The following is a 25,966-nucleotide window of genomic DNA, read 5'->3' as shown; positions in this document are numbered from 1 at the left end:
GCAGCTTTACGAGTATCTTGTTGATCAGCAGGCTGTCTCTTCCATGCACAGGTTTCAGCACTGATCATGAGACTGTGAGAGGATGATTTACTGTATGTACCGGCTGTGACGAGATACAAGCGGAATCTTTGTGTATATATAGCGCAATATACCACACATATTCTCGCTTACTTCGCTCGTACATCCTCAAAACGACGTCGCATCTCATAAAACAGCATCATCAGACAACTTGACTATTCACCATGCACTTTCTCGCTCTACTTCCTCTTCTAGCTCTACCCTGGGTGTCTGCTTCCCCTGTTCAGCACACCAAGAGGTACTCCGGAGTCAAGATTCAATCTTATCGAAACAGGAAATGTTTATCTCCCATTGGTACAGCTGGAGATGGTATGCAGGTGACTACAGTTGCCTGTGCCCAAGCCAAGACTTGGGACATCAACCCAGGGAGTGGGAGTGTTCTGTTGCATGAAAACAACAAGTTCGCTCTGGACGCTGGGACAGGGAGAGACAACAATGAAATAGTGAAGGTGAGTACGGAATCCTCGGTTCAGATCTTTGTGTCCTTGACCTGATCGAATGCTGTATGTCATAGCTTTGGACGTCATACCCGACTTTGTTTCAACAAACGTGAGTAATCATATACGTGTATCATTCTCCGATTGTTGATATTGAGGACTTGTGTAGCTGGTATCTCACCGGAGACAAACGGATTGCAATCACCGGTGGAGACCAATGTCTTGATGAAGGAGATACCGGTTCTCAGACTTGGAGATGCACAACAGGTAACACTAATCAGAGTGAGCATGTGATTCTACATGAGACCAAAGCTGCTACAAAGAGACCTAATGAGCTTCCAAATCTATAGTCTGGTTCGTCGTGGGAGGAGGCGACACGTCTACTCCTAGCAGCACTCCGGCCGCTGCATCGTCATCTGTTCAGCCGAGTGCGACATCATCTACCGCGTCCACCCCTTCACAAAGCAGTGGAGGTGGTGGAATATTCAAAGATCCTTCGAATACTTCCCGAAGAATCCATCGTGAGTCGAGATTTGAGTTATCTGACAGAAACGCTAATCTCCGACATCAGCAAATAACCACAACGACCTATGTGTAACTGCCGGAAACGGTGTGATCTCTGTTGGTTCCTCTGTCAACATGTAAGTCTCTCGTGACACAAGCAGTCGGAGATGTACAGCTAACAGCCGTTCGGCAGCGCTAATTGCTATGCTACCGATAATGCGGTTTCGAAGTCACAATTGTGGAACATTGCTGCGGGATCAACAGCAAATTACATCCGATCCGCTTCTGATCAGAACTTCTGCCTCGATATCGGTGGTAATCCAGGCTCCGGTTCACATGTTTATGTTTCCAACTGTTCAAGCAGCGCCAATTCTGGCACCAAGTTCAGCTACATGGCGGATAAGATTCAAGTCGATGGAAAGAGTGAGAAACGTTCTTTCCATCACCGAGCAGTACAGGAGCTAACCCTTGTCGATACAGATCTCTGCCTTGATCTTGAACTCAACTCTGGTCGAACTGCCGGATCTCCAATTGACTACCAAGGAGATCTACAAGTATGGGAGTGTTTCGCGGGGAACACTCAGCAAATCTTCACTTTGTACCCTCTTTAGGTATAACGGCGGCCTGAGAGCTAGGCTACCATTGGAAAGCCTTTGACTGAAAGATTGATATGGACAATGCTGTGTTTCCGATTATAATCCAATGGACATTTGATCAGTGTGCGAGTGATCGACCACAAATTAGTGGACAATCTGGGAAGAAAGGGGTTCCTTCATAATAAGTATAATATGGTACGCGATGCATCTGTCAAGCGAGTCTTCATCGTGCACACTGTACAGCACATGACGATTCACTGTCCTTCTTTGTGGGCCTGAGCGGTAGTCGAAAGAAGGAATGATGTGCGTCCTCGTATTATCACATCAACCACCTATCACGATGTACACGTTGCAGATACCCTTGTGTACGTCGGCCACAGCGTCGAGATCTTGATACATATCAACTCCCGATTCTTCTCTTCATCCTGACTATGACCCATAAAACAGTAACAGAAGAACGATATCGAAGAATCTGATCTGAATAGCAACCATCAATCCTCTAGTTGCATCAAACCAGCTGGAAGATTTCACCATGACACTTTTTTTCTCTTTATACCTAATCTTCGCCACCTTGTTCACCAATGTGACTGCTCTGGCTTTCCACAGACGATATTCAAGTGTAAAGATTCAATCGTACCGTTCGTCCTTATGTCTATCCCCAAAAGGCTCACCTCTTGCTTGGACCAATGGAGTTCAGGTTACGACTGTGGAATGTAACACCGCCGTGGAATGGGATATCAACCCCGGAGCTGGCAGCATCATTGTCAGCGGAACGGACCTCGCGTTAGATGCTGGATCGGGAGATAACAACAGCTTGGCAGTCAAAGTGTGTCTTCTTTTCCGTATCCCGTTCACCAAATGCTATGCGGGCGGTAGCTGAATTCTGCACTAATTTTACAGATCTGGCAATCCTACCCTTCTTTGTTTCAGCAAACGTAAGTATCCATGCTTCATACTGAATCGTAAACTTGGGTTCACGACTACCTCGTTTCTCTCCCCCGCAAATAGCTGGTACCTCACCAACGATGACCGGATCGCCATCGCCGGAGGCACTCAATGTCTTGATGAAGGAGTCAATGGTCCACAAACTTACGTATGCACTACTGGTAATACCAATCAAAGTGAGCCACACCACGATCGTCTATACAGGTGTCTATTCTGTCCTGATGAGAGTACTGGGCGTTGTTTTAGTATGGAGAATCATAGCTTCTACACCCGCAGACCCCGTAGTGTCCCTGCTATCCCTGTGGGCACTATATATCCTGATCCATCTGCTGAATTGGGGCGTCGCATTCATCGTGAGTGCCAACTTTATTGACCACGCAGTGTAGCTGAGAGCTTCTACAACCAGCATATGGAAGACAGGATCTTTGTGTGATGTTGGGCAATGGCATCGCGGTGGCTCAGCAATTGGTGGATATGTAAGCTTGAATTTCCCATTTACCATTCTTGAGATGCACTAACGGTGGGGTTGTAGTGCCTACTGCGTGGCTAACAATTCCCCATACGCTTCCCTCCAATTGTGGAATATCACCCTCAATGTGCCCTCGCTCATTTCGCTTCAATCTCACCCCAACCTATGTCTGAACGCAGGTCAGACGACAAAGAATGGGACTCGACTTGTCACTTCTCGATGTGACACACTAAACTCTCGACAGAAATGGTTGTGGGACGGTACGACTCTGTATTTGGACTCGCCCAGTGAGTTTCGATCGTATGTATAAGAAAATCTGATCCAATATCTTACGAATAACTTCAGCCCCTAAGGAAGCATGGCGATTGTGTCTAGACGTGGAATACAACTCCACGCGAACTCCGCAAAGACCATATGATAGATTGGAAAGGCTGCAGATGTGGGGATGTGTTGAAGGAAGTCATCAGCAGATATTTTCGGTGACAGGTGACCACCCCACCGATGATTGTGATTAAATATCGACGTTCCAAAACACCCATAATGATTCGATGATGAATGTATACCATTTCATGTATGTGTCCCACTGATTTTTCAGGTCTCCAGAAGGGTTTCTTATGCATATCACGTGGGATGGAAGGCGTTTTCCTGTTTCTGGGTGCATAGTAGCTAGCTGTGTGCTGGCATCTTTTCTTGAGCTCAAGTTAAATTCGGGCTTGGGGTATGTCAGATGACTTTGCCTTAACCATCCGCAGGTCCAATTTCGGCGATCATGAATCGCACTTATCAGATCAAATCGAGATTCTTTTCTTTATCCGGTGACCGTCCGAGTGGCTTAATGATTTCGTGTGGATATCCATGTCTCGCAGCGCCATCCGATGCTATTTCACTCAAACCTTTTGTTTGTTTATATCAATGCCAAGTATTCTCCAGGAACCAGGTCCTCAACGCTCAAACTTTGTTGTCTTCCCATTGTCCCATGCTGTTGTTGCTTGTCTTTCTATATCTTTACGGCAGATTGAGATACCCCGCAGAAACACCCCGCCTCCGCTAAATCCCCACCGCCCTGATTCGAGTGTAAAAAGGTAAACAAGAGAAAGAGGATCGACGAACGAGGTTAGACTGAAGGGCTATTTCAACTATCAAACATTCCGTGAACGAGGGACATCAAAAGTATCGGTTCGATTGTTTGTCGTGCTCGATACAAACACATTCGTGGTCAGATTCCTCTCATCCCCAGTCAGTCCGCTTGGTCCGCGGATCATGTTTTACTCAACCGACGTCACTGGTTATGCCTATTTCGGCTCCCCCATGCTTGAAACAGCCTGTCCGACGCGGTAAAAGACCGAGAAAATGACATGCCTAGCTTTTCGAACCTAGGTCGTCTACAACTGACATCCGTCCACGAAACCTTCATTGAGTACTGACACTGACATACCTCTCCGGAAGAGCGTTACAATAACGATATCTAACCAAGAAGGGTTTCCGTATATATGACTAGACCAAGCATCAGGTGACCATTGTTTACCTCGTTATAGTAAGTTTACCTTGTTGACTGTTGTTCGGACCGGCCGAAGTAAACCCAAGCCATCCTTAAGCAAAGGTATATAAAGAGCTCTTTTAGCATGCTAATTTCTCTATTCTCCTCTCATCAATCAACTTTGTACCTTCAATAAACAACCAGTATAAGTCTATAGCTACCAAACTTCGAATCATTGCCAACTAACCCCCACTCTCATTTTACTTTCGATCAAAACAACATGCACTTCTCTTCCCTCGTAGCTCTTCTTCCCTTCTTGGCACTTGCCACAGCTTCGCCAGTAGACAAAAGTCTCAATAGGCGATACAACGGCGTTCGAATCAAATCAAACCGAAACGGCCAGTGTCTGTCCGTCCCCGGTGATGCTCGTGCAGACGGTGTCCGTGTCCAAACCGTCGATTGTGCTTATGCTCAGAAATGGATTATCAATCCCGGTTCTGGTAGCGTTATCCACGAGACTGGATTCGCACTCGATGCCGGAACAGGACGAGACAACAATGAGATTGTCAAGGTGAGTTCAATCCTTCTTGGTGTCATCACACGGTATAGTGAATGTTGACTGTGTATATGCCTATAGCTCTGGACTTCGTACCCCACTCTCTTCCAGCAGACTTGGTTCTTGACCGGTGACAATCGAATCGCAATTACCGGTGGTGATCAATGTCTTGATCAAGGTGATGACAACGAAGGTACTCAGACCTGGAAGTGTACCACCGGTAACACAAACCAAAGTGAGTATCCTGCATCCCAGGTGTCGACAACCCCAAAGCTGATTGTTGAACTTTCCTATAGTTTGGAACATTATTGACGACAATGGCAATAACTTGGACCCCAATGCCAACGGTGGTGGATCAACACCCGCTCCTACTCCTACGCCAACCCCAGCTCCTACCATCCCAGTCAAGGACGTCTACGCTGACCCTGCTGATGGGTCTCACCGACTTCATCGTGAGTATTGCCTACACTGTCATTCTAGATTTGTTCCTAACTTAACAACGCAAATTAGCCAACGGCCGAGAGGATCTCTGTGTCACTGTCGATTCCGGCAAAGTCGACACGGGAACTCAAGTGAACATTGCCTACTGTGCTGCCAATGACTCTGAGACCTCTAAATACCAACTCTTTTCAGTTACAGGTGGTCAAAAGGGATTAGTAGCTCTCAAGGCGTTCCCCAACAAGTGCCTCAACTCTAACCCCAGCAATGGCCAAGCTGTTTTCATTGATGATTGTAACAAAAACTCCACGACTCAATCGTGGGATTACGCGGGTAACAAATTGAAGGTTGACAACGGAGGCAGTGAGTGAAATTGAACAATTTCAAGCGGAAAAGCAGCAGCTGATGTCGATCGTCACGCTCACAGATATCTGTCTTGACGTTGTCTTGAACTCTGGAAAGACAGCTCAATCTCCTTATGACATCGAAGAGCGACTCCAAACTTGGGAATGCTTTGAAGATAACACTCAACAAATCTTCACAATCAAGTACTAAACTTCACAGTGGATAACAAATAGTCTTGTATAGTACAAGGACAATCAAGGACTTTTTCACGGACAATTTCATATTAAAATAATTTCGTGATATTTGGGATCTCCAATAACTGTACAATGTATATAATTATAATAAGTCATATATTGTCAATCGGATTGTCACAACAATTCGTGTCGTCCTCCATGCTGCACGCTTCATGAGTCAGCAGTACAGATTGTTTCGTGTAATTTGTCGTTGAAGCAGTCCCACTTTTTTTCTAGACCCCTCAAGTCTGTTCTAAGATTCATGACGTCTTTCTAACGGGTAAACAGATCCGCTCCTTTCAATACGATCGTCATCCTCGGATGGAAGCGTGCTTGATATCAGCCCACCTTTCACCCTTCAGCTCCGAGGTATCTGGCTCAAAGGATGTTCGGGTGATCAAAAGATGGCGTCCGAATCTCATGAAGATATATGAATGAAGAGATGAAGGTCGATTTTATAATCTATACAAGCTTGTCCACGATTCCAACATCCTTGCCCATCTTCTCATCTTCTCTTCTACTTCTTCAACCATCAATTGAATCGTATCCACCCAAATATCCCAAATACTGCCCTCATCACAGCGATCACAATGTCCCACAGCCGATACTCCCCCCAAAATAATCCTGAATACCTTGGCGGTCATAGATTTTCCAATGGATCAACGATCAATCTACGAGACCGATATTTGTTAGACACCACCCGACCAGGGTCGGTCCAAGCTTCACGTTCTGATCCAAGTCAGTACAGGGACCACCGAAGCTTAATTTCTAGTAAGATTTCATCTCATCTAGGGGCTCTCAAATCGAAATGGTGGTCACAGGGAAAGTCTCTGCTTAATTCTTGGTTCAGCAGAAACGGTCCAAGAACGTACGCAAAGTCTGAAGCGCCTGAAAGCATATATAGCGAGGCCGACCAGATCGTTCATGAAGCCCGTCAGATTGATTTTACGCGACACCGATGGTCAAGCCCAGTTTCCACTGTTTTACCAATGATGGCCACGAGCTCAGTGGGAGGCACGGGAACTCGACTATCCGCAATCGCCGAAGACAGCTCTGAAACGTCTTCGGTGAGAGCAGGACAGCTTTGCTCTCCCGTTCATCTTCCTCAGATTCAACCATATCCATTGAGAAGAATAACTGCTCTCTCTGGAGGATGCCATGTACCTTCGGCATCGTCCCTGGAAACAACCATTGCAGAGTACAACGTGAGGAGGAGTGAATACAGTTGGGCGAGAGAACAATTACGGAGGTTGGAGTCTGAACATAAAACCATACAAGATCACCGGGAAGTCTTGAGATCAACCATAAATACAATTTCTGGGAACGTCAATCACACAGACATGTCATCTAGGGGGATTATTTCTGGAAATTCAGCTCATCTGCTATATCCGGAAAACACAAGTGATATTGAACAGTCAGTATATAGACCTTCAACACGGAGACCGAGCACTAATTGGCTTACACCCGACGCACCCGTACCTTTCGCAACAATGGGCTCGTCAACAGCCTCGCTAGGAGAAGAAGAGGGCACGCAAATGGACGCTGTGCGTCGTTGTCCACACCTGATCGATACTAACGTAAAGCGGAATGAAGATGTCACCACAACTCAAGATATGTCTAGATGGTCAACACAGATAAGTCCGCTGTCTCAATATGCATCTGACTCCGATTCCTCCGTATCATCAATATCGGTTTCGCCAGAGGGAGCGAATGATGACCATTCTAGTCTCTATGATTCTGATGACTCCAAGTCGATTTCGTTCGTCACAGGTTGCGACTCTCCTACTGATACAATCTTCCTTACACCGGCAGAGCACAGTACCGATGATCTATTTTTCGAAGAAGTCCCTATTCCAGTCCGCTCTAGAACAGGGCTGTACTCTTCCTCCAATGCCTCATGGCGCGATCAGTTGTTTACCCATCTGCCCCTCTTTCAGTCATCGAAAAGCATGTATTTGGAGAGAGGACCGGACTACAAGTCTTTTGTCTATTCGGAAAAGGACAACGCAATGATTCTTGAATCTTCCAGAGAGTTTTGAAATCGGCAGTCGACGTGAAGCGCTCGGACGACTCCTACCCATCACCAAGGAAAATCCACGCCTACCACGATCAAAAAATACACTCACAAAAAGCATACTCAGCTTAATCCCAGCAAGTCATTGCAGATCAATCATTTATCAACAGGTATTCCGCCGGACTCATGCATCTGATTTAGGACGTCTATCGTTACATATGCTCCCCAGTTCAGTCATTGAGCGAGAAGAAAGGTTCGATTTGATAAGAGACCAGGAGCAACAGGACGTAACGCGGTTCCGGTCATGCTTCCTCTTAGAAAAGGTTTCGTAGTTCAGAAGACACTATACGTGACTTGTAGATATCTTAACAGATATCATGCTCATCCATTGTCGCTATCTCATTGGAAAAATAATGCCGGATGGTATCATACTATACATACAGTATTGTCGCGTAACCGTTTCTACGACAACAACTCTGGATAGCTCACAGATCTTTTTCTAGTTGTTTGTACAGTTCTATTTAGCATTGTCGTGGTATGAATCGTTGTGCCACCCAGTACAATATCTTCCAATTCTTCGTCTGGAGATTCTGCCAAAGAAAAGCCATCCGCATGAACCGTGTTGTATATCGGATCTCGATTGATCGATCTCTTTACTGGAAGGGGTTCAAGTTGATATGCCTGATGAGAGTTTATCCGTCAGTATAACGCTATGTCTATCAATGAGAACCGAGTGTTGCTCACCTCTTGAAACGTTTCCGTTTGTACATGGATTTCCGTTTGAGTGCCGTTACATGCCATATTTTGTAGAACTGAATTGTGTTGAGGCTTGGCTTTTTTGTCCGAACGGTAACTCATCAGACGAGGGAAAATAGGCCGATCCTGATTTCGTTTGTACTTCTATATCAGCTTTCGATTTCCTATCAACCATATTCGGAGAACGATGATACTCACGATGTGAAATATAGGTTGAGGTGCAAGATCTCTTTGAAGGAAATGCCGAGAGTTGAGTACACCCAAAAGGGCAATAGCATAGACTTTGGGAGTACACCTGAATGTTGAGATGAGCTCAGTGGGATGATATCACAAACCTTCGCCACCCTCTTGGCGAGGAAAGCATGCCTTTTATCGTACACAAGCCGAAGGGATACGTACATGAACAAGGTAGAGAAGTTCCATTTAGGCACAGCCACGAATAAGAGCATAAAAGCGACAGAGCTGAAACCCTCGTCAGTTAACAAGTCGAAAAGGACCGGCGGGAACTTACAATAGTGTTGGGGCTAATTGCGCCTCGATAGTGAGTCTATAAATGTCATGCAAATTAGACAACATGTCTTTTGTCAGGGCCGCCGGAGTTGCAGTCGAGAATGATGAAAGGTATATTACGCACATGATGACCTTCCTGATAAGCTTATCCGTTCTTTCGAACCCTTTAATGCCCATTCTTGACGACACCAAGCACCAACAAATTGTCCCGGTCACCGTGATATCCGTTATGACGGTTGCAGACAACTATGCAGCTTGATAATCAGCACGGTCTACTGCCATTTCATGAAGAGGTGAGATTAACTTACCCATAACACAAGAAGGATGACGGTAGTCTGAAGATCACATGAAGTTCTTTCAGCGAGATACACCTTTGAAAGCTACGACTGTGAAAAACGTACAGGGTCTCTTGTGAACAGTTCATCGGTTGCAATTGCAGGTGCCATGATTTTGAGGGACAGGCAGGTGGTCACGGAAAAAGTTCTAGAACATCCGCATCACACATGAGTTTGTTGGTTTCACAGCTCGAGGAACGCAATGGTATCTTACAATAGGACGCCAATCAGGCAAGGAAACCACTTTTTCTTCCCGATTAATACCCATGCTCTATGAGCGAAGAAAGCCTAACACATGTACAGATTAGTGATCAATCAAGCTGGACGTCGAAGCACTCACGGATATAGGCGCCTGTACGAAGACTGCCAACAGGAAGAAAGTGGAAACCCAACTGAAGTTGTAGAAGTTTCTATATACGTCAAAGCCATACGCGAATAGATTTAACATCCACCTTGCTGTGAGTATGGTATAGACGGTGCAGACAAGTAGGGTCCACCACTATATGACGATTATGAGCTTTCCATTTCAGACATTCGTGATACAAATACAGAAGGCTCACTACTAAGATCTTAATGGCCTTTCTATCTGAAGCGTAGGACAAGGTAAACCATTGCAAGACTTGGAGAACTAGTAGACCAAATGCGAAACCATCCGCTGCATAACCGATGAGGTAAGGACCGAAAGCCAGACTTTGATGGGATTTGAATTGTCCAATCGCTTTCGCTTCAAGTATGACATCCAAAGAGGACATCGGACTATCTGCCTTCATTGTCGACACCTAGAGTCACTGTTGTATCACACTGTTCTGAGATTATCGGGCTTGCGAAATTCAAGAATGGCCTATATGATTCCAACGGGCATGATACAATCTGTTTGTATCAATGTTGATGTGTATATGATGTGATTCTTTTTCGAGACCAAGGAATGTTCATGCAAGATTTGACGTATTAATGACATGCTTCAATGTTGAATGTTGTTGTTCTGTGATTTCTTTTTTGGCAACATTTTACCAAGTCCGGTCTTTGTTTACTTTGTATATCAAGGGATCGACGGTGAAATCACGGTAAAATCTCGTAATGCAATAAAACAGATGACAATGGCGCGTTCCTGTGACAGACATCTGGTTACTACTACACGCACAGTTACCAGGGGCAGTCATGTAGTTAGTCATTCATGCTGACTGGCTATGCAATCGTGATTTATTTTACGGTAATTGGATGCGAGCACGCATGCAAGCAGTCGCATATATGGTATACGTGTTTATCCCCAATCAAGATGTATTCTAGTGTCTAGCAACCATATCTAAGGAACTCAAGCAGCCGTGACTTCTTCATCTGATTGACCATCTGCGCCTTCAGGGTTCCAAGCAGGAACTTTGAAACTCCATGATTTGCCTTCGTCAATTTTACCTCTCTGAATTCCGGTGATTGTATCTCTCAAGGTCTTGATAAGTGGATTGGAAGGAATCTGGTACGTCTTTCCTTGATATTGAATTTCACCAACTTGAACTACAACGACTCCAGTTCCACAACCGAACATACTACAAAAATCAAGTTTGGAATATTAGCCTCTTATGACCCTATCATATTCTCCTCATCACCGCATGATTTCAGCTACAAACAATCACTTACCCCTTCAAAGTTCCATCTTCCAAGCCATTTATGATCTCAGGCATACTTAAATCTCTTTCCACAACCCTTATGTTCTTGGGAACACCTTGGATGGGGAACTCTCTTTTTCCTTCAGCGTGTTCATTGAGAAGCTCAATGATGGATTCTCTGGTGATACCGGGAAGAACGATTCCGTTTGACAGGGACATAGTGATGAACTCGGTATCTGAAATAGGCGGATCACTCAAATAAGCAAAAGGTAGCCGAATTGATAGGTCATGGAGCAACACTCACATCCATCGGCTGCTTCCTTAATGATAAATACGTTCATCGCCCCCGCTTCAGATATGAAATCTTCTTTGCCATGAAGCCAAAGCGACATTGCATATCCTGGTTTCTTGGAAATGTTGACGGTACCTGATGACAAGTAAAAAATGAGCATACCATTCTTGCTGGCTACCGAGTGACAACGTAGACTGAAGCGATTTATGGATCCCAGGGGTACAGACGACTCACCATAGTTTGCACCGAGTTTGTAGCTACCGGTACCTCCAGGCCATGCTCTGATGAATTCTTTACATGCATCTAACTTTATTCCTTTACCTTCTCCTTCAGATGATGCGTAAAGACCTTTACCTAGGTTGAGTGTGGTGACGACGTAGAGTAAAGCTTCAGCGGCGAAAGCATCCTCCTTGATGCCGAATCCTTCTGACGTTTCCAACAGGGTAGGTCGGATGTACAAATTTGATCCGTCGGTGTTTGGAACAAGAGGTGCCTCTGCAGGAGCAAGATCAGGATATAAGCTCCAAAATGCAAGCAGCTGTGGGAATAAACGAGCATATTTTTCGAGCGACACAGTTTGAACAAGAAGATGGAGCCAAAAGCTCACTCACCTAAAGCCATCAATTTGGCGAAAAGCTCGAGCAATTCATCGTTGTCCCAATCGCACTGATGAAGTCACAATTCAGCTTGGCCTATGACGATATGACAAGACTTTATGAGGATCACTCACAGGAAGACCAAGCCTTGCACCTGAACGCTTGAGTCTGTCAAAATTCTTTGACGGTCTGAACAGTCGAAGATCACCTTGGTCGGTCTTGTAGCACTATGAGGTTTTTTGGGTATCGGCAGAGGTACATCCAGGATTCTTGAGTTGGCATTTGCCGGGAGCGAGACTACGTACCTTCATTCCTTCGAAACACGTCACGGCGTACTGTAGAACACCGGCAAGAGGATCAAAGCTCAAATCCTGCCTTGGTCCGATCCTAGGTTGACCCCACCCTGACACTCGATTCCACGGGACGGTCAGCATGTATCTCCCATGTGATTCTTTGCCAGGGGTTACTACGTGAGCTGGAGGAAGAGGAGTGAAGAAGAGGGAGGAGGCTGATAAGGGGGCACGGCCGTGACCATTAGTCTTGCTGGCTGACATGATGTCAGAGACGACTGAGTCTGATGGGAGGAGAGCAGGTGGATGCAGTGGATTGGTATAGGATGGAACCAGTAGCGACTGATGACAAGCCGCGAGAGACTTGTAGAAAGCTGGTCAGAATGTCGGCAGTGGGGGAGGGGCGGGGATGTGGATAGATGTTGTGTGTTTGTGACTATCCTTATCTCTTGTTTTTGGGTTATCGACTCGACATCGGCAGTTGCAAACATTTTTTGAAAACTAGAAATAAACGGATAACGGGTGATCAACGTGGGTATCACACGGGGAAGATTACCGAGGCCGAAGGGTCTATGAGAGGATTAGAGAAACTGTTTCTAATAATCTCTAATGTTTTCTAATGATCTCTGATGATTTCTAATGATTTCTGTCGATCTCTAAATGATCCCTTGAAGGGGGACCCCATCGTATTACCCGAGTGCCACATCTGTCATAATCCCGTGTTTTTATCGATTTACAATCAGAGCGGGATAGTTCCCTCATTTGGAATCGAGGGTGTGTGTGTATGTGTGTGTGGTGTGTGTATATGATTTCCTCTGCTCTGATGCCCTGTGTGTGTATGTTGTTGTTAATTTTAAACTGTTACTGCTGATTGATTACATAACAGCCATATGAACAGGGTAAAATGCTTTTATCACACATTCCCCCCCCCCCTCTCTTCTCTCTTTCTTGGATTTAATTATGTGGATTACGGATTACACCGCGTAAGCAAATATATCGTCAATAAGAAAACATCACCCATGAGTTAACAATAATAACAATAACAAATAACAAATAACAAACAAAATAACAACAACAAAATATACATTACGAAACTCAACGTTATCCGTCTTCACCACCATCATTCATCATCCATCATCCTTCATCCATCATCCATCGCTCATCGTCATCCCCAAGCATCATACTATTCACCCACCACATACACTACTGGGCTCATTGAGAAAAGTCTCGAGGACTGTCTTCAAAATACATAGCAGAACCCACACCTCGTAAGTCACTCAATATCCATCATATCTCCCCGCGCGCCCCCGACCCTGTTTTCGCCATTTACCTGTTTCGATACGTCAATCATCCATCGTACCTGTACATTGCATCCATCCATCCATCCATCCGTCTACTGCCTCCATCCTTGAGTAAGTCAGCACTGACCGGCTGCGTGTCATGTAACACATGCGTGTCTAGATATCATTCAACCAGCGCATATCATACAAGACATCTTCGACATCTGCGGCTGTCCGTCAGAGGAGGTTTGTTCGGCCGGTGGAATCGTAGGAATACATAAGATACATATTCAGGCTCAACATCGCCTCGAGAACGTCTGGAGTGAACAGGTAGAAAGAAGGAATAGAGACTAGACCCAGTAGGGAGGTGAAGCGGGACTCTGAAGTGTTTCATCATCAAGTGCAAGACTTATCGGCGGTTCTCTTCCAATTGACTCGGTCTCACCACTGAGTCCCTAAAACTCATCAGCATCAGGTTTCTACTTGTAAAGCAATACATACTATCTTGGGGAGCTACTTCGGCCGTCTTGACAGCACTGTCATCACAACATAATGGTCTCACCACCATCGACTCTTCCGTCACCAACGCCTTCAAGCTCATCCCATTCGCATTACCAATCGATGTCCGGAATACCTCCTACGGGTTCACATCGAACACCTTCCGCCGCATCTGTCTTTTCTCAGCATCCAATGTCACCGAGAGAAGCAAAAGGATACAACCAGTATTATAATGGGGTGAATCACATAGATCACTCCTCGCCGAACTATGGAGATTACGTTCAACCACCAATACCAGGTCAAACTCCTTACAACTCCAACATCCCTGCGGCTTATCTACCCCCACTCACTTCATCACCTCCTCCGCATCCCCCACCTTATGTCCCACCGCCTCAACATGCAATGGCGCCAGATCCAATCCATTCCATCGCTACAGCAGGACAGGGGATGTTGGGAATTGGTCCAGTGTCTCCAACAGGTGTTATGAACAGCTCTTGGTCAAACGGTCCAGCGCCCAACGGGTGGCGGGGTCACCCTGGCATGGGCGGATTTCCATCTCAATCACAGCCTCAACTTCCTTACGGTCGATCTTCCTTGCCTAATGGTCATTCCCAGCTACCGATAAACCCCCACGAGCCGTTTGGAGGTGTGGGAAGATCATCCGTTTCAAGCTCCTCGATAGGCGGATTAGGAGCCAGATCTGGATCGGGACCGGGTGATAGTCGCGAGAGAAGGAGGGAAAGAGAAAGGAGGGATAAAGACGAAGAGGCAGATGACCAAGACGCCATCAGCACGATTTTCGTGGTCGGATTTCCTGATGATATGTCCGTGAGTGACGTCTTCATTTGCGCTAATGTCACAATACACCTTGAAACCCTCCACCTAACCGGATGTTTGTAGGAACGTGAATTTCAAAACATTTTCATCTTTGCAAATGGTTTCGAAGCAGCTACCCTCAAATTCCCCTCTGGTACGATTCGCCGAGAGCCCGCTGCCGCTTTGCTCGATCAACTAACTCAATTAGCTGCCGCCCAAGCCCAAGCCCAAGCAGCGGGTGAACCTGGTCTCGATTTCCCGTTCTCACAGCCGGCACTCGAAGAAGCTATGGCATCACTGACTATGGCTGCGACCGCTTCCACGTCGGCATCTACCACTCCATCAGCTCCTATGTCTCTAACCCCTTCCGTCCCATCAGGACCGATGCTTGGCAACCCTGCAATGCCTACTCGACGTCAGACAATCGGATTTGCTCGCTTTAAGACACGCGCAGATGCTTTAGCAGCTCGAGAGCACCTACAAGGCAGAAAGATTGATTCGCTCACTGGAGCCACACTTAAGGCTGAAATGGCTAAGAAGAACTTGCATACTAAGAGAACGACATCAGGAGAAGAATTAGTGGGATTATTGCTTCGGTCTGGTCGATTGGCTAATCTAGTCGGCAATCCTGGGTCTCAAGTCGGTACTGGGTCAATATCACACCCCCTGCCAGGTAGCCAGTCGACTACCTTGCCATCTCAGCAACTTCTTCCTTCCGCCAAAGAGGCTTGGGACTCATGGCCAGCTTCGTCTCCCAATGAAAGGGAACGTTCGGTCACGGATGAAGGCAAAACCATGCCTCCTCAACCTCATCCAATTCAGACCCAACATCTGAGTCATTCTCAGGGCTTTTCTTCGACCGATTCACCATTGCTGTCAAATCAACAACAAGTTTTTCAGCCGTCTATGTCCAGCAGTTCCGCGAACCAGTCTTCGTCTCAATCGAATCCATCAGCGTCTCCCTCCCTTTCAGTCAAATCGCCAGCTCAGCGGACATCTGATTCGAAAGCTTTATTGGCATTGGCGGAAGAAGCAGATGAACTCGAGGGATGGAGTGTGAACGGTGCTGTTGGTATTGGCATGATGGATGGGTATCACGTCAACCGTCCCACGGGTACCGGAATGGGCCAACGCGCTCCTGAGGGATTAGGAACGCAAGGTTTCCCCAACATTGGGGATGGTTTCGGATCAAGATCATCAGCACAGCAAGACCCGTACGGGACCAGTCCGCCTGGTGGTAGCGACATGATGTCTGAGAACGGAAGAGGCCTTTTGAGTGGGAACAATCCGGCTGATCAAAATCCACCAGTAAGCATTAATCGCCTCAAACTGTCTATCGGTCTGCTATCACCGATTGTGTATCCAGTTGTTCCCTGTACATCTCCGGACACAATCATTTAGATGCTTTGCTAACTTGACGCAGATTAATACTCTGTACGTAGGGAACCTTCCCGCTATCTCGCCTCCTACACATCCACCCAACTTCCTAGAAGAATCTCTCCGCGGTTTGTTTTCACGAAGTCCAGGTTTCAAGCGAATGTCTTTCAGGCAGAAGATCAACGGACCCATGTGCTTTGTCGAGTTTGAAGAGGTGATTTATGCTAGTCAAGCGATCAAGGACCTGTATGGTCATAATCTGGTGAGTGAAAGACTTGATTCGCCATAAGTCTGGACGATCCCCGCTGCCCTCCGCCTTTCTTCTCATCTGGTGCCTCTAACGTTGACATCACGACTATCATCACCCTACCGCTCGATATCGACTACCTGTGCTGACATGGGAACGCTTTGTAGGGAGGTCTCGTCAAGGGAGGCATTCGTCTCTCCTACTCCAAGAATTCTCTTGGTCAAAGAGGCAACGCCCATCCTTCTTCTCTCAACCCCTCGATGTTTGGTGGTATTGCACACACCGTTGCTCTCGCTGGAATGTCCATGACGTCGCCGACAACTGCTTCGGCCCAACCAATACCCATAAACAATGGTCAAGGAGGCTCGCTGCCCGTATCCGCTGGGGCAAATGTATCGTACGGGCTGCAGCTTCAGCAGGGAGGACCTTCACAAGGCCACCAATCTCCAGCTACGGCTTCTATTTCTGACTCCCGACGTGACGCGAATGGGCCCTCCAGTCAATCGACTAGCTTGTCGCCCACGGCACAACCGTTCAACATATCACTGCCTAACCCTGCTTCCCCTCGTTCTCGCTACTTCACGGCGAATCCTCCAAGTAAGGCGCCTTCTCCTTCGGACGCGCCTTCCTCGTCTTTTTCCGGATCATCATCAGCCGTACCCATCCCTTCCGCCAATGCGTCTTTTCAGCCATTCTCTTCCTCCAACACATCATCTGGGTTCAGTCCGGTGTCCTCCCCCAATTGGACACCGGCGAGCTTTAGCTGGAAGTCCAGTGGAGCGGCTGCGAGTAGTGGTGTCGGTGGTTTCGGAGGGTTCGACTTTGTTGGTGCGGGAACAGCATTAGGCAGTTTAAATGGAGCTGCTAGTGCCTGGGGAGCTGGATCAGGCTCAAGCGGGGAGAGAAGGGAATAGAAATGCGTTTCCACTCTTAGGGGACGCAGATCACCGGATCTCATCATCTTCATCTGCTTTGTTTGAACTCATCGTATATACACTGCATAAAGTGGACTGACTTCATTTCTATTGTTCAATTTCAACCATCTTCATCTTCTCTTCATATCCATAAGCTTCGTTCTTGGCTGCTCGTCCGTACTTTCCCCTACTGTTATTTCCACCCTCATGCTTTGACACCATATATACATCTTGTTTATCTTATCCGTACTCGTTCTTATCTTGTTTCTCTGCATAGTTGGTAAATTACAGGTTCTGCCTCTATAGATTGGTTACATCATATTATTATTGGATCTCTAAAATGCATATTCTACTTTGGCCTGCTTGCTTGCTATCCTAAGCGAACTCTGGCTTACGTATATACAGATCCCTAAAGGTTTTTGTTTTGCAAGGGGATGCCGCGGAAAGGAGGACTGCAACCGTCGCGTCTGTCACGGCGTGCGATGTAAGCTCAATGCTAATCAGCTCACTGTAAAGGCTGCGTGCCCGAATAACAAACATTCCTTCTATCGGTTATCTACTTAAAGTTGCTATTGTACAGACAAGTACCCTCAAGAGCCGTGTCAAGCTGGTGCTCAGATGCGTGTGCCGATCCGGCCCATTACGAGGCTCAAATCGCTCATACATCTTTCACATGGAGCCCGGCGTGTTACTCTACACCTCCTGGAGGTTTTACCTTCAGCGTGCTCACAGGCCCTGATACCCGCTCGAAAGATTGCGGAAATGTTATAGACGCAGCTTTTTATGTGGACAATATTGTGAGTAACATTACTATATGCAGACACTAGACTGATATACGTAAATATAGGTTGCCAATCACAATGCGATGGTGGAACACCGTTAAGTTTTGGATCCTCAGCTCCGTGTGGACATGGTACATACTTTATGCGTTGAGTTGATTATCTTAGGGGAAATAGTCACTGATCTCATACAAACATTATTACTATCATACAGCTGCACAGGCTTCACAGGATCTTCAAGAAAAAGTAGGATCGTGGAGGAGAGATGACGGGGTATACGTACATAGTGTCCGAATCATAAAGCGGCTTGTCTTGGTGACAGTGTGCCAGGGGCTCATAAATTGAGCCTATCCTAATTGGTTGTGAAACAGGCCCTAAAGTATTTGTAGTGCGTTGATATCAACCACGAGCTAGATTCCTGTGGTGGTTGTTTAGGCGTGGGATTGAATAGATGGAAGGACGATTGTTCAAGAGTAAGTACGATGTGACCATTCGAGTCATTCGCTTACGCGGTCCAAATATACAGCGCTTGAGACTGCTGTGTGCGGCACTACCTGCGAGAACGGGAGCTGCAGAATGAACTAATACAGATATAGATACCACCACCAAGTACAGCATTGCGTACCGCAAAAAGGTATGAATGCAGACAATTTGTACTTGAGTCTACCTGGAGTCTATCGTGATAGGTCAATTGGTACATCAGGCGGGTTGCTATCGACTCCCTACGAGTAGTACCGAATACTGGATGCGAAGATTGTTTTGTAAGGGTTTTCATGGTCTGCTATTGGATACATCAAAGGACTGTTATACGTAAATATTAATCAAGCGCACTACATTACTTGGCTTGCAAGGGAGCTTTAGCAGGACCGTTAACGACATCACCACGACAAGTAAATCTTGATCCATGGATCGGACAATCAAACGATTTCTCAGCTGAATTCCAAGCGACGATACCCTTGAGATGGCTGCAAGTGGTTAGCCAGACCCAACGGTTAGGAGAACTCACGGGCAGATAGCTGTCATCTTGTGAATTTGTCCTTGTTCATCTTTATATACAGCCACCGGACTCAAGCCGTCTCTGACAACGTCGCCCTGCCCAGGTACCAAATCCTCAATGTCACTAATGGATTTGGTGCAAGTCGTCACCCACTTGGTGTAGTGGATCTGATCTGCGAGGTTTTCCTTGATCATATGAGGGATAGTCTGCATAGCACTTTTGAGATGAGAACCGCTGTGTTGTCTCGAAGGAGAGAAGGTATGTGCCCATGAATTCTCTCGACCGAGAATGAGGTCAGTGATCAATAGACCCCCAACGGCAGCATAGGTCAAACCGTCACCGTTATCACCAGCTAGGTGTTTCGTCAGTAAACGGTCGTGTCTGAACACTTGCAAATACTCACTATGGACGTAGACATTATTCTCCCCCGGATTACGTCCAATGTAGGCGATGCTGGATAATAGCCCCTGGTTAGCTACGGCAATGTATTCACGTTGATTGTGGATCACCCACCCGTCTGCAGAATCTAAGATTTGCCCACTCCATTTGTACTCTAAATCTTCAGCACTAGTCCATCTTTCTCTGGTCCAATCTTCCAAACGCTTGAACCTTGCTTCGTAGTCATCATGCTGACCCACTTTTTCGTCCTCCCCTCCAACGACTAGCAGGCTGTATCCCTCTTGTTTGTGAGGTGTGACCCTGATATAGTGATATGGGTCACCGAGGTCCCACCACAGAGCGTCTTGCCCATTGGATGATACTGAAGAAGTGGGGATCTTCATTGCTATAGCGTAGGTCCTGAACGCTTCGAGTCTGTCTATCATAACCAGCTACAAGGTTGAGCGATGCGCAATTTACTAAAGACTCACCTTTTGTAAGGGGACATTGGTAGCCATGACCAATGACTCCGCCTGAATCTTCTTTTCGTTCTCCAAACTAGCCGTTACTCTGCCATTCTCCTCAGAGTGCTTCATGTACCGAGTTTTCTCGTAAATCTCACCTCCCATATCAGAGATCACTTTAGCCAAAGCTTGAATGTATTTTGTGGGATGGAAAGTGGCTTGATTGCCGAACTTGACAGCTGGTCCGCTCTTGAAGCCTTTGATAAAAGCGTCATTGACTATGCTGACATCCAGCTTTCCTGTCTTCTCTGCAGCTTCATATAGTTCTTCCAAAGTGTCGACTCGGAACTCAGACGAGGATGTAGGAAGACCGTGGAACATGTATCCTGGAACTCTGACGAAATCACAGTCAATCTGATGTTTGTCAACGATAGAAGCAATTCGTTCAATGGCTGCCTGCTGGGCAGCGGCGATTTGAGCGGTTCCCTCAGCGCCATGTAAACCCTGAGAAGAGAGTCAGCGGTTGCTTTCGGTTGGGTCCTCATCCTCAAGAAGACTCACCATAAATTCATTGTACTCGTTGTCTGCAGATAAATGACCGGTAGTACGACCAGTTTCTCCTGATCCGATTTCTAGTGGGAAGGGGAGTCAGAGTCATGTACATCTCCGAGAGAGCAAGAAAGTGACTCACTTCCGTCTTCCACTAATATGACCTTTTTCATACCCGAGTTGAGCAGCTCATATGTGATATGTAATCCGGCGATCCCACCTCCAACAACAAGTACATCAGTCTTGGTGTCTTGGGTAAGTTGTGGGTACGACGGCGATTGAGACAGAAGATCATCTCTCTCCATCCATACTACAAGGTCGTCAACAAAGTCAGAGAACACGTCGGTTGCAATCTCCATCTACTCACCAGTCTTTTTGACTCCTGATGAATCGGTCCCTGACATCTTTCGAAAGCCGAGTGCGGGTGCTGTATTGTAATAGATTGGTGTTCTACTGAGTGTCTTCAAAACTCGAGGTGTGTTGTATCTTAATGCTCGGATTGTTGTCTGTCTGAGCACTAGCATCACAGCGTGAGTTATAAAGTAGGATCGAATACTTTCTTTCTCTATCGAGATGTCGAATGCATGATGGACGCCCTACTTATATGATCGAGCATACAGTGTACCAGGACTCGATTTACATACTGTCAACTTTGGCAGCGTTGATTCAGCTGACATATTCCAGCAAGCATCGTCATTGTCAGGCACAATAGAGATGAACGATGTATGCTTATCGTGACGCGGTCCATCCAATCAGTCTTCACCGATTTCCATTTCACAGCGATCCGCTTGCACGCGATCCTAAAGTCATCCCAATTGTCTAGACCGATCCGTGAATTTCTTGATGGAGAAGTACAGCACATGTACGTCAACGCGTTACCATCACCTCGATCCAATAGGTATGCACTAAGGGATAAAACCTGTAGGCGTGTGTTGATAGACTGTTAATCTCTCTAACGCCCAGAAGTGGGCTGATCCGCTTAAGTTTTGTGACGGTTACGAGTACGATTCAATGCGGCATTTCTCATTATTGTGACAGCCGAGTATATCACGCGTCGTGGTATTCACCTCCCATTAGTTGACCACACCGGCGGCTCCGAACTTGACACAGAGATAATCACACATGTCCGTACATATATAGAACTATATGCAATACACTCGTGAATATGTCTCCCCCTCAACGATAACTTATCACTCGAAATGTCATCAGTCGCTTCAACCATTCGAAGTCAGAAATCAGTACTCATTTCTGGTGGGAGTATTGCCGGCCCAGCGATCGCTTGGTGGTTGCATCGCTATGGTTTCAAGACAACATTGGTTGAGCGGTGGTCGGAGTTACGTCCGGGTGGTCAGAATATCGATGTCACCAATCAAGGGGTGAGTATATTTTACTCTTTCTGACTGTGCTCATCAAGAGTGCTAGCTTGAAGTCATTCGCAAAATGGATCTTGAATCGACCATTCTGGCTGCCAATACGGGGGAGAAGGGTACCGTTTTGACTGATGTCAAGGGCAACAACCGACTTGTGCTTCCTCTGGATCAAGGTTTCAGCTTTACAAACGACACTGAAATCTTGCGAGGTGAATTCGCGAGGATCCTCTACGAAGCAACTATAAAGAATACCGAATGGCGATTCGGTGATCAGATCAACGCCTTGGAGGAGATCACAGGAGATAATGCCAATGATTATGGAGGAGTCAATGTGGAATTCAAAAGTGGAAAAAAGGAGATGTTTGATTTAGTTGTCATCGCGGATGGGGTCGGATCTAGGACCAGAAAACTAGCTTTCAGCGGAGATGAAGTGCGATTCAAAGCTCTAGGATGCTGTGGGTCGCCTATATAATTCAAGCAAGTTATCAAACTGACAATATCCAAACATCTAGATATAGCGTATTTTACTATACCTCTTGACCCCACCGAACCTCGATCTGACCAGTGGATCGTCACTCATCTTCCCGGTAAACGTTGTCTTAACTTCCGCCCGGACGGTCAAGGCACAACTAAGGCTTTCCTTATGTGGATCGCGGACAAACCTTCTGGAGCTGAAAGACGACCCATGGGTGAACAGATCGAGTTCATCAAGGAAGTATTGCTCTCCGGGGAAGACCTGTCTAGTCCTCTTGTAGATAGGGTTGTGAAAGGTCTCGAAACCACCGACGATGTCTACCTTGAATGGTCTGGTCAAATCAAGGCCAAGCGCCTATCGACACCGGGAGGCCATATCGGTATGATTGGCGATGCTGCCTACTGCGGCACAGCCATGTCTGGAGGTGGTACCACTTTATCTCTCGTCGGTGCCTACATGCTCGCCAGTGAACTTGCCAAACATGCTGACAATCCCAAAGCCGGGTTTGACGCCTACGAAAAATGGATGGCCCCTTTCGCGGCTAACATACAGAAACTAGTCCCCGGTGTCCCACATATTGCGCTCCCCGCAACAAGCTGGGGCATCCATGTATTCCACGCCGTAATCAGACTAGTCGCGTGGATTTCTAGATCAAAACCTCTGCGATGGGCTGCGGGCTTTGTGTTCAAAGACGATAGGAGCGAGGTACCATTGCCAGATTATAAAGAATACGAAAGAATTGTAGATGCGGGAAAGGGCAATGAGTAGGACCATGATTCTTTTGTGCAATGCTGGCATGTAGGTGAAGCTAATCTGTGTTTGTATATGGTGTATTTGATGTATATAATCGGTGCATTTAGGCAGCTTTGGGGGTTGTTCGGTGAGATGTGCTTATGTTTTGGCAAAGACTGAACATGTATTCGACTGCAGACCGAAATAAATATACGGTTCCGCAGATGTCGAGCATTCTACTGTTCCTGATAAACTCCCATACAATGGCCAAAAAGCTTAGCCATCGGTGCCAACGGTGATTCTGATCTGCATACCCTAAGTGCGTAGACCTCAGCTCTCCATTTTCCCCTTCCGGCGATCGTCCCAACTCGATTCGAATCGAACCTCAACACACTAGCTCGCTCACGGAATGGACCATAGACCTAGCATGAAGGTCATGGTCATCTGAGAATGCATGTATCGTCCCGATCTGTAGTGTAGTCTACACCCAACACATCCCCCAAAGATCCACTTGCTTTGGTTCCGATACGTCCCTCTCTATCGCTCATATCGGTACAGGGGAGACAAGTCACCCAGCTGTTCGAGTTCCTCCTGCGTATATTTACTGTTGATTTCCCCATTTGTCATCTGCTCACGCTTATTGTTGACTCGGCCGCAATAGAGCCAATACAATGCGGGTACTATGATGTTTCCGAAACCCATACAACCAAGAGAGACGCCAAAACCGGTAGGGTAGCCAGCTATTGAGGCGGTTCAGCAGTGTTCAGTGGTGCGGTTGATACATACGAGCTTCTTTAGCAAGATATATGTAAGATCCCGGGATACCCCCGATAGCGGCAAACAAGAACACGATTGAGATGGCCGCAGCTCGCTTAGTCTGTCCCGCAGTGTTGAGACCCGCCCAGACGGTTAAGGCTGGTGTGAGACAATACAATCCACCAGCGGCAATACAGGTTCCCACGTCTGAGATAGCTGTCAGCCCTTATCAAATCCTTCAGCACGGCTGCTTACAGGACAGCGCTACGAGATGTTTATGCGTAACGGTAAGGACGCAAATGAGTACCCCACTGAGAAAGGTCAGTTACTGTTTCAAGGACTTTCTTGCGACTCACATAAATCCAATGATCGATGGGAAGATGACAGTGGCTGCTCGGAGCCTGTATCTATCAGAGAACAAACCCGAGCCAACGACACAGAAAGCAGCGAAGACATATGGCGGCGCGCTGAGAGCCTGTGCATTTGCGGCGGTGAAGCCCATGTTTTTAACGATGGTAGGAAGAGCCAACGAGAATCCATACAACGCGATAGTGTTGCAGATAAAAGCGAAAGATATAATCCAGACATGGATAGACTGGCAAACATCAGCGTGGCATGATTTCAGTCAATCTCACCTTCAATGCTTTTACGACATCTGCAAGAGCGAAATCATCCTTGCTACCCATCCTTCCACCCCCATAAAGGAATTTGGATCGTAATGCCAAGAATCGTTTCTCTCGGTCGTTGAGCCATTTTTTCGTTTTTTGAGGCGTTTCTTGTAGTGTGAACAATGCGAGGATTCCGACGAACAATGTAATACCTCCTTCGATAACGTAAATGTATCTCCAGCCCCTCCAACCGTGTTTGCCGTCAAGCTGGCCAATTCCATACGCTAGAAGGCCAGAAAGAGCGCCCGATCTAGGACAATCAGCGAACATGTCAACACATTTGCAAACTCACAAAACACCACCGAGGTAATAGACCGTTGTCCGACTATGGATTTGCGCCGGGGTATACCAAGTTGTCAAGGTGTAGGTACAGCCGGGATACATTCCTGCTTCAAATAACCCCAAGACTAGAGTGCGTTCATCAGCGACAGTCAAAGGATCGAGAAGGGGGACTCACGTATTCGGAGAGTAAACCATTGTGCACGATTGTGAGAACAACCCGAGCCGATGAGCACAGCTCCAACTCCCATTAACAGCACAGGAAGAACCTTCTTTGGCCCGAATTTCTTGACCAGTATGTTGGAAGGTAGACCACCAAAACCAAATGTAATGACTGATCATACATGTCAGCGGTACTCGAAAATCTAGCATGCCGACGTACATAGGAGGGAGAGACCAATGTTCCATTCAGTGTTCGAGAGCCCCGTATCAGTCTGAGCGCCAAACAATCTGGCATTACCGACGTTGCCCCGATCAATATAAGAGAGCATGTATATAAAGATCAACTGCGGAATGACCCGCCAGTCTATTTTACGCTATGACCAAAAGTCAGTACTTAGTACTGTGGAGAGACGCGCCCCGATAATGCTCACTGTGAGCTTTCTCAAGGCATCTCCAGAGAATTCCTCTGCCAACATCAGATACTCTTGATAGTCGGCGTCGACCTCGCTTGCCACTACTTCTCCGTACGGTTGTGCTTGCGACTTTTCGTCTTTGCGGTCGTATTCTAAATCTGACATAGTGATGCCGGGAGAACGTCGAGGAATTGAGATTCACAACGAGTGATGCCTTCTTTATATCAGGCTTCGATAAGCTTGCCTGGGATCCCGCGGGCAAACCCCCGAATCATTCTTGTCACCCAGCGGGCAAGCTGCCAGCTACGTATCACATGATTGCAGTCTATAGGAATAAGCA

The 25,966-nt window shown here is 46.7% G+C and overlaps 10 protein-coding genes across 10 annotated transcripts; 5 read left to right on the top strand and 5 right to left on the bottom strand.

The window, feature by feature from the left end:
• Window positions 1-242: 242 nt before the first annotated feature.
• On the top strand, window positions 243-1,630 carry IL334_000016 (uncharacterized protein; the record flags this gene model as incomplete). The annotated part of the gene is made up of 7 exons (XM_062931802.1): window positions 243-527; window positions 593-627; window positions 685-797; window positions 866-1,036; window positions 1,087-1,156; window positions 1,213-1,442; window positions 1,500-1,630. The coding sequence occupies 7 exons, from the start codon at window positions 243-245 to the stop codon at window positions 1,628-1,630; spliced, it is 1,035 nt and encodes a 344-aa protein (XP_062787853.1).
• A 517-nt stretch (window positions 1,631-2,147) lies between these two features.
• IL334_000015 (uncharacterized protein) lies at window positions 2,148-3,544 on the top strand (the record flags this gene model as incomplete). The annotated part of the gene is made up of 6 exons (XM_062931801.1): window positions 2,148-2,441; window positions 2,516-2,550; window positions 2,624-2,913; window positions 2,967-3,036; window positions 3,093-3,316; window positions 3,375-3,544. 6 exons carry the CDS (start codon window positions 2,148-2,150, stop codon window positions 3,542-3,544), a joined length of 1,083 nt encoding a protein of 360 aa, XP_062787852.1.
• Window positions 3,545-4,786: 1,242 nt separating this feature from the next.
• Window positions 4,787-6,055, top strand: IL334_000014 (uncharacterized protein; the record flags this gene model as incomplete). The annotated part of the gene is made up of 5 exons (XM_062931800.1): window positions 4,787-5,077; window positions 5,144-5,297; window positions 5,359-5,514; window positions 5,573-5,863; window positions 5,928-6,055. 5 exons carry the CDS (start codon window positions 4,787-4,789, stop codon window positions 6,053-6,055), a joined length of 1,020 nt encoding a protein of 339 aa, XP_062787851.1.
• Window positions 6,056-8,554: 2,499 nt separating this feature from the next.
• On the bottom strand, window positions 8,555-10,463 carry IL334_000013 (uncharacterized protein; the record flags this gene model as incomplete). Its single annotated transcript, XM_062931799.1, has 11 exons — window positions 8,555-8,773; window positions 8,837-8,974; window positions 9,047-9,143; window positions 9,248-9,310; window positions 9,360-9,395; window positions 9,483-9,604; window positions 9,667-9,693; window positions 9,760-9,841; window positions 9,908-9,981; window positions 10,034-10,192; window positions 10,254-10,463. 11 exons carry the CDS (start codon window positions 10,461-10,463, stop codon window positions 8,555-8,557), a joined length of 1,227 nt encoding a protein of 408 aa, XP_062787850.1.
• Window positions 10,464-11,005: 542 nt separating this feature from the next.
• Window positions 11,006-12,736, bottom strand: IL334_000012 (uncharacterized protein; the record flags this gene model as incomplete). Its single annotated transcript, XM_062931798.1, has 7 exons — window positions 11,006-11,234; window positions 11,326-11,530; window positions 11,599-11,721; window positions 11,821-12,081; window positions 12,198-12,252; window positions 12,317-12,409; window positions 12,488-12,736. 7 exons carry the CDS (start codon window positions 12,734-12,736, stop codon window positions 11,006-11,008), a joined length of 1,215 nt encoding a protein of 404 aa, XP_062787849.1.
• Window positions 12,737-14,304: 1,568 nt separating this feature from the next.
• On the top strand, window positions 14,305-17,604 carry IL334_000011 (uncharacterized protein; the record flags this gene model as incomplete). The annotated part of the gene is made up of 4 exons (XM_062931797.1): window positions 14,305-15,078; window positions 15,151-16,374; window positions 16,490-16,705; window positions 16,858-17,604. The coding sequence occupies 4 exons, from the start codon at window positions 14,305-14,307 to the stop codon at window positions 17,602-17,604; spliced, it is 2,961 nt and encodes a 986-aa protein (XP_062787848.1).
• A 1,614-nt stretch (window positions 17,605-19,218) lies between these two features.
• Window positions 19,219-20,204, bottom strand: IL334_000010 (uncharacterized protein; the record flags this gene model as incomplete). Its single annotated transcript, XM_062931796.1, has 4 exons — window positions 19,219-19,348; window positions 19,534-19,732; window positions 19,784-19,833; window positions 19,894-20,204. The coding sequence occupies 4 exons, from the start codon at window positions 20,202-20,204 to the stop codon at window positions 19,219-19,221; spliced, it is 690 nt and encodes a 229-aa protein (XP_062787847.1).
• A 33-nt stretch (window positions 20,205-20,237) lies between these two features.
• On the bottom strand, window positions 20,238-21,175 carry IL334_000009 (uncharacterized protein; the record flags this gene model as incomplete). Its single annotated transcript, XM_062931795.1, has 4 exons — window positions 20,238-20,726; window positions 20,784-20,854; window positions 20,914-21,081; window positions 21,139-21,175. 4 exons carry the CDS (start codon window positions 21,173-21,175, stop codon window positions 20,238-20,240), a joined length of 765 nt encoding a protein of 254 aa, XP_062787846.1.
• Window positions 21,176-21,970: 795 nt separating this feature from the next.
• On the top strand, window positions 21,971-23,384 carry IL334_000008 (uncharacterized protein; the record flags this gene model as incomplete). Its single annotated transcript, XM_062931794.1, has 3 exons — window positions 21,971-22,147; window positions 22,194-22,596; window positions 22,654-23,384. 3 exons carry the CDS (start codon window positions 21,971-21,973, stop codon window positions 23,382-23,384), a joined length of 1,311 nt encoding a protein of 436 aa, XP_062787845.1.
• Window positions 23,385-23,885: 501 nt separating this feature from the next.
• IL334_000007 (uncharacterized protein) lies at window positions 23,886-25,791 on the bottom strand (the record flags this gene model as incomplete). Its single annotated transcript, XM_062931793.1, has 9 exons — window positions 23,886-24,088; window positions 24,135-24,311; window positions 24,360-24,415; window positions 24,461-24,699; window positions 24,755-25,022; window positions 25,065-25,179; window positions 25,230-25,385; window positions 25,434-25,587; window positions 25,645-25,791. The coding sequence occupies 9 exons, from the start codon at window positions 25,789-25,791 to the stop codon at window positions 23,886-23,888; spliced, it is 1,515 nt and encodes a 504-aa protein (XP_062787844.1).
• Window positions 25,792-25,966: the final 175 nt, after the last annotated feature.

This window comes from Kwoniella shivajii, chromosome 1 (genome assembly GCF_035658355.1).
Source record: "Kwoniella shivajii chromosome 1, complete sequence".
Classification (NCBI taxonomy): domain Eukaryota; kingdom Fungi; phylum Basidiomycota; class Tremellomycetes; order Tremellales; family Cryptococcaceae; genus Kwoniella; species Kwoniella shivajii.
This window is presented reverse-complemented; position numbering and strand designations above follow the sequence as displayed.